Consider the following 13,167-nt stretch of genomic DNA (forward strand, 5'->3'; position numbering starts at 1 on the left):
CTGAGATTGTGGCACTGCACTGCATTCCAACCTGGGCGACAGAGCAAGACTTTGTCTTAAAAAAAAAAAAAAAGAAAAAAAGAAATGAGCGGGGAAGGAAAAATCCAAGATTGTAAATTTTATTGTAAAAATTTTTAAAAATTATAAAGAGAAATTTACTTCCAGTTTATGACTTAAACACTCTAAGTTTCCAAACAGGAAGCATCATTCTAAACTAGGCTAGATTTTGAGTATTTCTATTTCTTTTTCCTTGCTTGAATTCTCATTTTTCTATGTAAATATTCATACTATTGGCACACATAAGTATACAGTCAATATGAATTTTGAATTAGCTTAGTATTTTTTCCATAACAGAATTTGGTTAATGGTAGTTTCTGAAATGTTTTTGTGTGATGGATATCTTTTTGTAACATACTCTAATATATCTAAAAAAATTACTCAAAGCATGTGAAATAAGAGCAACTGACACAATTATGTAATATTAAGAAAATGTGCAAAGTAGGAGATCCTGAAATTAAATACTTGCCTTTTTTCCACAAGAGGAAAACCATTATAGCACCATGTCACCACATTAAGATCAATTTTATCAGATGTCAGACCTATTTAATGTTCACACTCAGCTTATATCTCCTAGATTTTCACCATCCTTCTTCCTCTTTTGCTACCAAATATGTAGTATTAAAGCCCTAAAGAAATTTTGGTAACTATGTCCTTCATTGAATGGCTGTATCTCACTATCTGGATTTCTTGGCACAATTTTAAAAGTAAAAACTGTCAATATGTTTTTTGTTTTCTTCCCAGAAATTTATTGAAGAAAAAGAATTCCTAGCTCGACTTGATACTTCTTTTCAAAAATGTGGAGAAGTTTATAAGAATTTGGGTAAAGTAGTTCAGTTACTTTTTGATGGAATGACTGTCACTTAACAATGATGTTTTATCCGTTGTGCTTTCTATATAATGTTTAAGAAATTAGTTTTATGGGCGTGTTTTCCTGGGAAAATTCTTGCTTTCACTTTTAATATTGTCAGAGTACATATTATTTTGCCGCTGTCAATTAATATGCAAATATTTTTAAATAGTATTATTAATAAAAAATTGTTTCCTAAGATTACTTTTTTGTTTTGTTAATATTGTAGCTGGAGAATGTCAGAATATTAGTAAACAGTATATGATGGTGAAATCTGATGTTTGTATGTATAGAAAAAAAATATATAATGTGAAGTCCACTCTACAAAAAGTGCTGGCATGTTGGGCTACTTATGTGGAAAACCTTCGCTTACTAAGGGCGTGCTTTGAGGAAACAAAGAAGGAAGAAATTAAAGAGGTATTTGCAGTCTAATAGCATCTGCTCAATTTTATTTTTTAATTGTTTTATTTTGTGACCCTCATTTTCAATCCAAAGATGAGAAAACAGAGAAGAGTACACCAGTGTTTTAGAAAATTCTTCAAGGTCTTGGAAAGAATTTAGTTTCTTCCCAATATAATTGCCAAGAGGTAGTTTTCTCCACTGGTTTATATATACATGGTCACATACACACATACACGCCCCCCTCTTCCCACACACAGAGCTTTCTTAAGGTATAATTTACATACAGAGTAATAGCTTTTGGGAGATGTTTTGCTAAGCTCTTTGGAGAGGAAATAAGACTTAATATACTGGCTAGCTTATAGACACAGTTAAAATAAACTACTGTTCAGAAAGTTTTATTTTTCCATTTGGTTGAAACCTTTCAGCTCTAATATCTTCCTGATTTCTAGAGGAGGAAAATCAAGATACCTTAATTTATGTGTAGAGGTGTGGAACAACTGTCAATGTAATTCATTATTGTTTTCGTGTGTTATTCATGTAATAATCTGTTCTATGATTATCTGAGGTGGTTTTTCTTTCTTTCATTTGTTTTTCTCTGTTGCAGATGGCTATAGATAGCCTTTCAGATTAAGCATTTCCAAAATAGAAACTAAAATTAATAGAAAATAGATTATTTGTGTTAATGTAAACTTTGTGATAATGGTAAGAGTGCAAAAAAGAGCATTTTAGGGGTTGAGTCATCACTTCTGTCACCTATATTAGCACTAGAAATTCAAATCTTCGTCTTCCAACAGTCCTTCTGTCTTTAAAGATCTTCTATAAAAATGTACATAACTCAGAGAAAAACACTCTAAGGTGGTAATACCCAAACTGCTAAGAAACCCTCAGCCACCAGAGAGAACTAAGAGAACTTACAGAACACTCTAAAATTTGAAGGAGACACAACAACATCCATCTGTTGGACACCACGCTGCTACTAAGTTGTTGAACCTGACTACTAAAAATGGGAACTGTTAGATAATATTTCTGGTCTAGGGACTCTCTGAAAAAGTTAATGAGACAGTTAAGGCTCCACGAACTAAACAAGTTTGGAAACCTCTTCTGTAAGTTCATCAGCCACGTAGAAAGAGATAAGATGCATCATAAAAGTTCAAGACCAGGAGTGATGACAGACAGCTGGCATTTGCCAGTTAGCACTTAGGAGTGAAGAGCTAGACCAACAGGGATGGCAGATTCCTCTAAGGGGAAAGTCAAAGTCTCTGCAAAGAATGTTGCTTAGAATTAGTCTTGGTGCGGAGGTTGCAATGACCTTGATTACGCCACTGCACTCCAGCCTGGGCAACAGAGCAAGACTCCATCTCCAAAAAAAAAAAAAAAAAAAAAAGAAAAAAGCCTTGGTGAACATTTATTATACATAATAGAAAGACAATATTGTGTCATTAAAATAGTATGTTGCTTATGTGTTATGTAGGTACCCTTTGAGACACTAGCTCAGTGGAATCTAGAACATGCTACTTTAAATGAAGCAGGAAATTTCTTGGTCGAAGTCAGCAATGATGTGGTTGGATCATCTATTTCTAAAGAACTGAGAAGGCTGAATAAAAGATGGAGAAAGTTGGTTTCAAAAACTCAACTTGTAAGTTCTTTTGATTGGTTGCAGCTTTATTTAGATATGATTCATGTACCATACAATTTACTCATTGTAAGTTCATAACCGATTGATTTCTGGTATATGCACAGAGTTATGTAGCCATTACCATAAAAAATTTAGAACATTTTTATTACTTCATAAGGAAACCCTAGCAGTCACTCCCTATTTTCTTCCAACCCCCACCCCCCGAGCCCTATGCAACCACGAATCTACTGTCTTTCTATAGATTAGCCTATTCTGGACATTTCACATAATGGAATCATATAATATGTGATCTCTTGTGACTGGCTTACGTTACTTGGCATAATATTTTTAAGGTTCATCTGTATTATAGAATGTAATTGTACTTCATTCCTTTTTATTGGCAAATAATAATTCATTGTATGGATATACCACATTTTGTTTATCCATTCTCTATACACATTTGAGTTCTTTTCACTTTTTGGGTTTTTATGAACAATGCAGCTATGGACATTCATGTGGACACATGTTTTCTTTGAGTGTATGCTCAAGAGAGCTTTCAGTTCTCGAATCTTTCTTGCGTATATGCCTGAGAGATCTTTTAATTCTTGAACCTTTTTTACTATAGAGCTTTCTAGTTGAAATTCACTTACCATGAAGGAAAAACAAGCATTGTTTTGCCTACTAGATTTTCAGCTCATTGAGAACATACACTGAGCCTTATGTATCTTTATATGTAGCATGGTGCCTCATAAAAGCAGACTTTTTATAAAATATTTTTTTCAACTGATTCTTAACAATTTGAGATGTAGGTGTTTTATGTGAAATGCTCATATTTTATAACACTGTTGTAGTTTAATCCTAAACATATATTTGAATATATTACATCCACTTACTGTTTGTAATGTATATTAGCATAAAATAAAAATATGAGTATTACATTTCATGAAATTATCTTGTATAGGAAATGAACCTGCCACTGATGATAAAAAAACAGGATCAGCCCACTTTTGACAATTCTGGAAATATTCTGTCTAAAGAAGAAAAAGCAACTGTTGAGTTTTCAACAGATATGTCAATAGAACTTCCTGAAAATTATCAAAATATAAAGGTAAAATAATCATACTTTGTATATTTCACTTGCAAATAGAAATAATTTAACTTTACCATTGAAAAAAAGATATTGCCGGGCACGATGGCTCATACCTGTAATCCCAGCATTTTGGGAGGACAAAGCAGGTGGATCGCTTGAGCTCAGGAGTTCGAAATCAGCCTGGGTAACATGGCAAAACCATGTCTATACCAAAAATACTAAAGATTAGCTGGACGTGTGTTTGTGCGCCTGTGGTTCTAGCTACTTGGGAGGCTTGCTTGAGCCTGGGAGGTGGAAGTTGAAAGTGAGGCAAGATCATGCCACTGCACTCCAGCCTGGGTGACAGAGTAAGACTCCCGTCTCAAAAAAAGAAAGAAAAGATATTGTTGAGTTGGTGGTAAATGTGTGGATTGCTAGATAACATTTAAAGTATGGTCATTTCCTAGGAAAATGCTTAAATGTTTTCCCTTATGAAGTCTTTAGCATGAAAGTCTTACTTATTACACCTACTATGCTCTCACAGACACACAGAGCAGTCCTGACTCTGAGCAGTGTAAATTGAGTTGTTATTTTCTTGAGATTACTTCTGACTAGTGCACAGAAATTGGCTACCTTTAGGCTAGCCCCTGGCCTCAGTGTGTCTTGCTTCCTTTCTGTAAAATGGGGGAAAATATTCTATTTCTTCCTTGTTTTGTTGGGTAATTTGGAGGATGACTTTAGAGTCATCCTCCCAAGTATGGGAAAAGAACAAAAAATAAATTAAAAATCATATACTTGTAACATATAATACCTATGGCTTTGGAAATGCTCCACCTTCATGATAACTTACACGGCTTTACTTAAACTACTTTTAAACTGGCTCGGACCTACTGGCAAGATGGAGTGCCAGCATTTTCCTACTGTAAGAATGCCTACTTAGAAAATCTGGAAAGATCTGAATTTTTGCAGTGTGCTTAAAATATTAGAGTCTTCTGATACATTTAAAATGTGATCTGACCAGGCAAGGTGGCTTATGCCTTCAATTCTAGCACTTTGGGAGGCTGAGGCGAGAGGATTGCTTAAGCTCAGAAGTTCGAGACCAACCTGGGCAACGTAGTGAAACCCTATCTCTATTTAAAATAAATAAAATAAATAAAACAGTGATCTGATTAAAAACAACTTTAAGAATGTATCTTTCGGCTGGGAGTGGTGGCTCATGCCAGCACTTTGGAAGGCCAAGGCAGGCAGATCATTTGAGGTCAGGAGTTTGAGACCAGCCTGGCCAACATGGTGAAATCCTGTATTTACTAAAAATACAAAAATTAGCTGGGAGTGGTGGCAGGTGCCTGTAATCCCAGCTACTTGGGAGGCTGAGGCAGGAGAATTGCTTGAACCCGGGAGGCGGAGGTTGCCGTGAACCAAGATTGCACCACTGCACTCCAGCCTGGGTGACAGACAGAGACTCTATCTCAAAAAAAAAAAAAAAAAAGAGTGTATCTGTGTACTCCATAAATATAAGCCATTATAATTTGTCAATATATAGTTTAAGAAATAATGCACCTATCATGTAAAGCTATAGTATGTCAACCTATAGATTATTAATGGGAAAAATTTAATTTTGTTGAAATTTGTTTGAGTTTCTTCTTGATATTTTACAACTACCATTACTAATAGCTATGTTTGTTTAAATCGCATATGAGTTTTAGAAATGTGTTTATAGTCACTTACCCTAATTTACTAAACTTTAATCTTCTTACATGTAAAATGTAGAAAATATTATCTGATAGGAATGATATTATAATTAAGTAAGAAACCCTGAACAAACTTTTTAATTTGCAAAGTGATATATACTATATTGAAGTGTTATCATTGGCCAGGCATAGTGTCTCATACCTGTAATCCCAGCTCTTTGGGAGGCTGAGATGGAACTTAAGCCCAGGAGTTCGAGATCAGCCTGGGCAACATAGTGAGACCCCATCTCTACAAAATATAAAAACTTAGCTAGACGTAGTGGCATACACCTGTAATTCCAGCCACTGAGGAGGCCGAGGTGGGTGGATCACTTGAGCCTGGGAGGTTGAGGCTGCAATGAGCTGTGATTGTGCTACTGTACTCCAGCCTGGGCAATAAAGCGAGACCTCATGTAGAAACAAAAAGTTATTATTGTCAAAGAACTACATCTTATGTCATTAAAATATGTTTAATTAGCACTCTTCAGGAAAGAAAGTGGTGTAACTTTTTTATCTTTTATTTTTGAAGACAGGGTCTTTCTTTGTTGCCCAGGCTGGAATGCAGTGGCATGATCATAGCTCACTGTAGCCCCAAACTCCTGGGTTTAGGCAATTCGCTTGCCTCAGCCTCCTGAGTAGCTAGAACTACAGGCATGCACCATTATGCCCAGCTAACTTTAAAATTTTTTGTAGAGATGAGGTCTCACTTTGTTGCCCAGACTGGTCACAAACTCCTAGCCTCAAGCGGTCCTCCTGCCCTGGCCTCCTAAAGAGCTGGGATTACAGGTGTAACTTTTTGAAAAGGAAAATTATTTTGTTATGTACATGCTGACATTTTCTTAGTGGTACTTTTGAATGTTGTAGGCTGGAGAGAAACATGAAAAAGAAAATGAAGAATTCACAGGGCAACTAAAAGTGGCTAAAGATGTTGAAAAACTCATTGGACAAGTGGAAATCTGGGAGGCAGAAGCCAAATCTGTTTTGGATCAAGATGATGTGGACACCTCAGTGGAAGAATCTTTGAAGGTATGAGTGTAAAAGTATTAAGAGGGTACTTTCATGGTTGTGCATTTATGTTTTAAGATAAATAAGAAGTTTTAAAGTAAGTAGTAATAAGCCTACAGTTTTAATTTTCTTTGTTGGGAGTTTTAAAAATGAATGGATTTTATCCCTGGATCATTTGCTGTTATTTTGCTTGAAAGCAGAGGATAGATTAGGAGACCACTGATAATACCTATGAATGTTAAGCTCTTGGACTTATTTTCTTAGCTATAACATGGGGGTTAAAATATTTTCTTGCACCAGAGGACAATGAGGAGATGAGTGAGTTCAGTCTCATTATAGCTCAGTGCAGAGTACACATAAGAGATTATATAATCAGGCTGGGCGCGGTGGCTCACGCCTGCAATCCCAGCACTTTGGGCGGTTGAAGTGGGTGGATCACAAGGTCAAGAGATCGAGACCATCCTGGCCAATATGGTGAAACCCCGTCTCTACTGAAAATACAAAAAATTAGCTGGACGTGGTGGCGCGCATGCCTGTAGTCCCAGCTACTCGGGAGGCTGAGGCAGGAGAAATTGCTTGAACCCAGGAGGCAGAGGTTGCAGTGAGCCGAGATTGCATCACCGCACTCCAGCCTGGCGACAGGGCGAGATTCCTTCTGGAAAAAAAAAAAAAAAGAAATCATACAATCTCTGCTTTGAAAGTTCACCTGCTGATGAAGCCACTCTCCTTTCCTTACTCAATGCAGAGAGAGTGACTCATGTTGTTAGATCTCCATTCTGTATTCTCAGGCAGTCCACTCCTTGAAAGGCAGTGAGGCAAGAATGTGTCTTAATATCACTTAGTTCTCCTGGGAAAGGAGTTATCATTGAGGTTTTTACTGAGTTCCAGCTCAGCTATAAAACCTACAGAGCATAAGTTACAACAAGATGGGAAGTTCCTGGAATAAAAAGGAACATTTACATAATTATTCTAAGCGTACATTTCTGAAAGGTGTATATTTCAGCATTTTGTGTTTTCATTGTGTGATAGTTTTTATTGCTTTGAAAATATTATATAAATTTATCATGCCATCTCATCTGCCAGTGCTTTTCTGATTTTATTTTTAATATTTATTTATCTACTCTATCTGGAAATTATTTTCTTGAAAAAAATGAGGTAGAAATTAAATATTTAAAACATTTTAAAATAATTTAAAAATTATAGTGAACATACAAGCACACTGAAATATATTTATTTCTATTAAGAAAGAATTAAGTAGATATTCATTGGATCAAAATACTGGATCAAGATATATTCTAAAGTAAGAAATACAAGTTCCTAAACTGTATGGATAATGAGATAATGTAATCTCATTTGTGGTTTTTAAACAGAGTTGTATTTTTATATATAATACATTTATATTCATAGAAAAATATCTGTAAAGATATACCCGTAACTGAGTCTATCTTAATCCCATGTTATTCCCAGCTTCTAGTACATGGTAGACATAAAATAAATATTTTCTTTCCTTCTTTTTGAGACAGGGTTCTGCTCTGTCACCCAGGCTGGAGTACAGTGGCACAACCATGGCTCACTCGACCTCCCCAGGTTCAAGTGATCCTTCCACTTCAGCCTCCGAAGTAGCTGGGATTACAGGCATGCACCATCACGCCCAGCTAATTCTTATGTTTTTAGTAGAGATAGGGTTTTGCTGTATTGCCCAGGCAGGCCTTGAACTCCTGGGCTCAAGTGATTTGCCCGCCTCAGCCCCTCAAAGTGCTGGGATTGTAGGCGTGAGCCACCATGCCCAGCTATATTTTCTTTACATGCTGTACCTTTCTATTGTTTTTCAGTTTTTTTTAATTACATGAGCTTTTTTGTTGGTTTTATAATTTAAAAGAGGGAAAAATTGAAATTATAAATGAACATGCTAATTTTAAAAAATTGAAATCACTGTGATTCCACTGCCCCAAGACAAATAAGATCAACATTTACATAGTTGATATCACATACTATAACTTCTATTTTATCATACCCATGTATATTAGTTTTCACCCTGCTATTAAAGATATACCCGAGACTGGGCAATTGACAAAAGAAAGAGGTTTAATGGACTTACAGTTCCATGTGGCTGGGAAGGCCTCACAATCATGGTGGAGGGTGAAAGGCATGTCTATGTGGCGACAGAAAAGAGAAGAGGGCTTGTGCAGGGAAACTCCCCCTTATATAATCATCAGATCTCGTGAAACTTATTCACTATTATGAGAACAGCACAGGAAAGATCTGCCCTCATAATTCAGTTACCTCTCACCGAGTCTCTCCCACAACTCATGGGAATTCAAGATGAGATTTGGGTGGGGACACAGCCAAACCATATCACCATGCCACTGTGAGTTGTAATTAAAAAATTATTTTTTGCTAACTTGAGAACTGAAAAGTGGTATCTCCTTATTGTTTTAATGGGTACTTATTTGACTACATGTAATATTGAACTATCATGTATTTATTAGACATCTGTTTCTGTGAATTATCTATTATATTTTCAAAATTTTCTTTGGGATCTTGGCATTTTTTAAATTGAATTATACAAGCTCTTTGAATTGTGATTCATTTTCATTTCTGTGTCACATATTTTTGCTGAGTTGTTGACTTTGTTTATTTTATTTTGCATTGCAGGATTTTTATATTTATGCAGTCATGTCTATCCCTACTCTTAGGCCTGGAAAGACCCTCTGCAGTGAGATAGCAGATCAGATTTTATTTTATTTTATTATGTTTTTGAGACTGAGTCTCGCTCTGTTGCCCAGGCTGGAGTGTAGTGGTGCAATCTTGGCTCACTGCAATCTCTACCTCCCAGGTTCAAGAGATTCTTCTACCTCAGCCTGCCAAGTAGCTGGGACTATAGGCGCCCGCCACCACACCTGGCTAATTTTTGTATTTTTAGTAGAGGCCGGGTTTTACCATGTTGTCCAGGCTGATCTCAAACTCCTGACCTCAACTGATCCACCCACCTCGGCCTCCCAAAGTGCTGGGATTACAGGCATGAGCCCCCGCCAGTTTTATTTTATTTCATTTATTTTATTGTATTTTTTGAGATGGAGTTTCACTCTTGTCGCCCAGGCTGGAGTTCAGGAGCACAGTCTTGGCTCACTGCAACCTCTGCCTCCTGGGTTAAAGCAATTCTCCTGCCTCAGTCTCCCGAGTAACTGGGACTACAGGCGTGTGCCACCATGATCAGCTAATTTTGTATTTTTAGTAGAGATGAGGTTTCACCATGTTGGCCAGGGCGGTCTCGAACTCCTGACCTCAGGTGATCAGCCCACTTCAGCCTCTCAAAGTGCTAGGATTACAGGCATGAGCCACTGTGCCTGGCCGCAGCTTGGTTTTTATGGATAATGTCTTCTTTTTGTGGTTTCATATTTCTGACCCATTTGGAATTTATTTCTGTTATGATATATAAAGATTATTTTCCAATAGCTATTTTCTCCAGTAACATTTATTGAATTCTCCTCTCCACTACTTTGACATAGAATAAGATCATTTTAATATTTATTACCATTGTCTCAAGTTTCTTTCTATTGTCGTTGTATTACTTTTATTCTTTATTTTATTGAAGTGCTTACTGTATAAAGAATAATCTATAAAACATGTTCAGAATCTGATTGTATCAATATGAAATTTCAAAATAACTCCTTAAAATATCATTTTTTGGAATGCAAATTTGCCTGATTTTGGATTAATAATGAACTTTTTTGGTTTCCTGAGATTGTTTTGATTAATGTTTAACATATAATCAGAATGTTTATTGTGATGTCACTTCAATTTGTTTTAATAGCATCTTATTGCCAAAGGCTCTATGTATGATGAGCTTATGGCAAGAAGTGAAGATATGTTACAAATGGATATACAAAATATTTCAAGCCGGGAGTCCTTTCAACATGTTCTCACAACTGGGCTTCAGGCAAAGATTCAAGAAGCTAAAGAGAAAGTCCAGGTCTCTCTTTAATATTCCCTATTTAGTAATTCTGTTCTCTAAAACTGAGGGGTCACTGGGTGGACAGTGAAGGGGGGTGATAGCTCTGTAGCTTGGAAACGTTTTTTTAAAATATTACTTTTGCATTATGTTTTATTTCTTTATAATTTAGAGCATATCAGAAAATATAAGTATCATAGCATATAAGTATCATAATTTAGATAGATATCTAAATTTAGATAAATTTATCATAGTTTAGATAGATATCTAAATATCTTTGTCTAGTGCGAAATAACAAATAAAGTATTTGTTAACTTAAGAATTTATTAAGAATTAGTCCCCGTGTTAATTTGAGAATTTTTTTGTCTTCAAGATCAATGTGGTAAAACTCATTGCAGCGTTGAAGAACTTAACTGACGTTTCACCAGAATTGGACATCAGGCTGAAGATGGAAGAATCCCAGAAGGAACTTGAATCATATATGATGAGGGCTCAGCAGTTACTGGGGCAAAGAGAGAGCCCCGGTGGACTCATTTCAAAATACAAGGTGGGAATCTTTTCAACCATCAAATGTAGGACATTATTGTTAACTGCCTATCTTGTTTGAAATCAAGATGTTTCCTTCACTGTAATTATATACTGAGTTACTGTAACTTAAAAAGAATTTCCCAGTGTTATATATTGTTCCCCTGAGGTTATTAAACATAAGTATTCAAGTATAGAATTTTTTAATTCAAATTTTATTGTGGATCTGCTGAATGTACTCGGTGATATGGTGTAAAGAGTGCAGCCGACTCTATGACATTGAACAGGAATTTAATTTCTCTGGCTTTTTAATTTGTAAAATTGGCATAATAATTTCAGCCCTATCCAGCTGTCAGATTTGTTGTGAGGCTTTAAGTGAAAATAAGGCACGTGAAGTTACTTTGCATACATTCTCTGAATGTAAAAAAAAACATTATTATTAAAATACTATGATAAAAGTTATTCATGGAAGCATACTTTTCTATAGTTAAACCCAATAATGTTTTGTATGGAGACAGTTTCAGGTGATTTTTATGGTTTGATAGGCTGAGGTTGCAGCTTAAGATGTCACCAAACCAGAGACTTACTATTAATTAACATGGTGGGAGGTGCTGGGGGGATTAGAAGCAAAGCTAAATGCCTCTACCTTGGAGCAAATTGGAGAGGTAGAGTAATACTTTTTTTCATTCATATTCAGCATTTAGCACACTTTATTGAACACTTATAATGAGCTGGGCATTTAGGGGAAATAAAGATGCAGGAAGGCATTGCCCCTTTCCTGCACCTACTCTTTATGAAGGGGCGCCCTATAGGAGTCTCTCTTCATTCTCATCACGGCCTCCGTCTGTCTTCTGGGCCTCAAGCCTGTTTTGGCCTACTGGATTTGCTAACCATGCTGGGGCCCTGTTGTCAGTCATTTCAGAATTGCTTTTCCTATGACCTTAGTAGTCCTTGTCTGCTTGATCTCACGCCGTTTGCACTTTGCTAGCTGCCACCTTCAACTACTTCCCTCTGTCTTTTATTCCCACTTTTACTCCCAGGTTCCTGAAAGTACTAAATTGACCTTAAGAATGAATGCTTGTTTTAAATGATGATGAGGCTGGATTCTAGGTGGATAGATATGGTCTGGTCAGGAAAAAGAGAAGGAAAAAAAAATAGAGGCTCCTAGTCTCCCTCTTTTATTTTTATTTTTATTTTTCTTAGAGACAGGGTCTCACTCGGTCACCCAGGCTGGAGTTCAGTGGTGCTATCTCGGCTCACTGCAGCCTCCAACTCCTGGGCTCAAGCTATCCTCCTGCCTCAGCCTCCAAGTAGCTGGTACTACAGGCAAACACCACTACACCCAGCTAATTTAAAAAAATTTTTTTTATAGAGAAAGGGTCTCACTCTGTTGGCCAAGGCTGGTCTCAAACTCCTGGCCTCAAGTGATCCTCCCACGTTGGTCTCCCAAAGTGCTGGGATTATGGGCGTGAGCCACTGTGCCCAGTTTCTTGGCTCCTTTACCAGAGAAGGGCTGGAGGTGTCAGTTCTCACACCATTTTCTTCTCCCTGACCTTCTTCCTTTTGGTTTTCCCCCATTTTGCCAATGGCATTTAGTCAAGTGAGTACACTTTCACAGCAGAAGCAAGATCCCTGCCCTGGTAGGCATGCACACATGGGCAGTGGGAGCTCCCAGCTATGAATAGCATACAGGGTAAAAGTGTCTCCCCAGGTCATAAATCTAGCAGTCCTCAAGGAGGCCTTGGAGGAGGGCCCTGGAGCTCAGCATTGTGCCTTACCTGCAGCTGGTCCATAAAAATGTGTAATGAGTGAATGAGCAAATTCCCACCCTGCTTGGCTTCTCCTGGAGAATTACTTTCATCTTCTCTCTCTTGTAGGTTTTCTGCCTTTTTCACACACAGGCCCTGACCTGTTTTTTTGTTCTGTCATTTGCTAGTTACCTAGGCCAGGTTTCTGTTCCTG

At 37.0% G+C, this 13,167-nt stretch overlaps 1 protein-coding gene across 10 annotated transcripts in view; it reads left to right on the plus strand.

Annotated features, from left to right (window-relative positions):
- Positions 1 to 13,167, plus strand: part of SYNE2 (spectrin repeat containing nuclear envelope protein 2) — a 433,601-nt gene that overhangs the window by 192,801 nt on the left and 227,633 nt on the right. For all 10 annotated transcript variants that reach the window (XM_054449822.2, XM_054449816.2, XM_054449824.2 and 7 more), the window contains 7 exons: positions 802 to 880; positions 1,137 to 1,324; positions 2,781 to 2,945; positions 3,886 to 4,032; positions 6,588 to 6,749; positions 10,543 to 10,701; positions 11,054 to 11,227. In XM_054449822.2, coding sequence (XP_054305797.1) covers positions 802 to 880; positions 1,137 to 1,324; positions 2,781 to 2,945; positions 3,886 to 4,032; positions 6,588 to 6,749; positions 10,543 to 10,701; positions 11,054 to 11,227 — 1,074 coding nt within the window. The remainder of the gene's footprint in view (positions 1 to 801; positions 881 to 1,136; positions 1,325 to 2,780; positions 2,946 to 3,885; positions 4,033 to 6,587; positions 6,750 to 10,542; positions 10,702 to 11,053; positions 11,228 to 13,167) is intronic.

Source organism: Pongo pygmaeus, chromosome 15, assembly GCF_028885625.2.
Source record: "Pongo pygmaeus isolate AG05252 chromosome 15, NHGRI_mPonPyg2-v2.0_pri, whole genome shotgun sequence".
Taxonomy (NCBI): domain Eukaryota; kingdom Metazoa; phylum Chordata; class Mammalia; order Primates; family Hominidae; genus Pongo; species Pongo pygmaeus.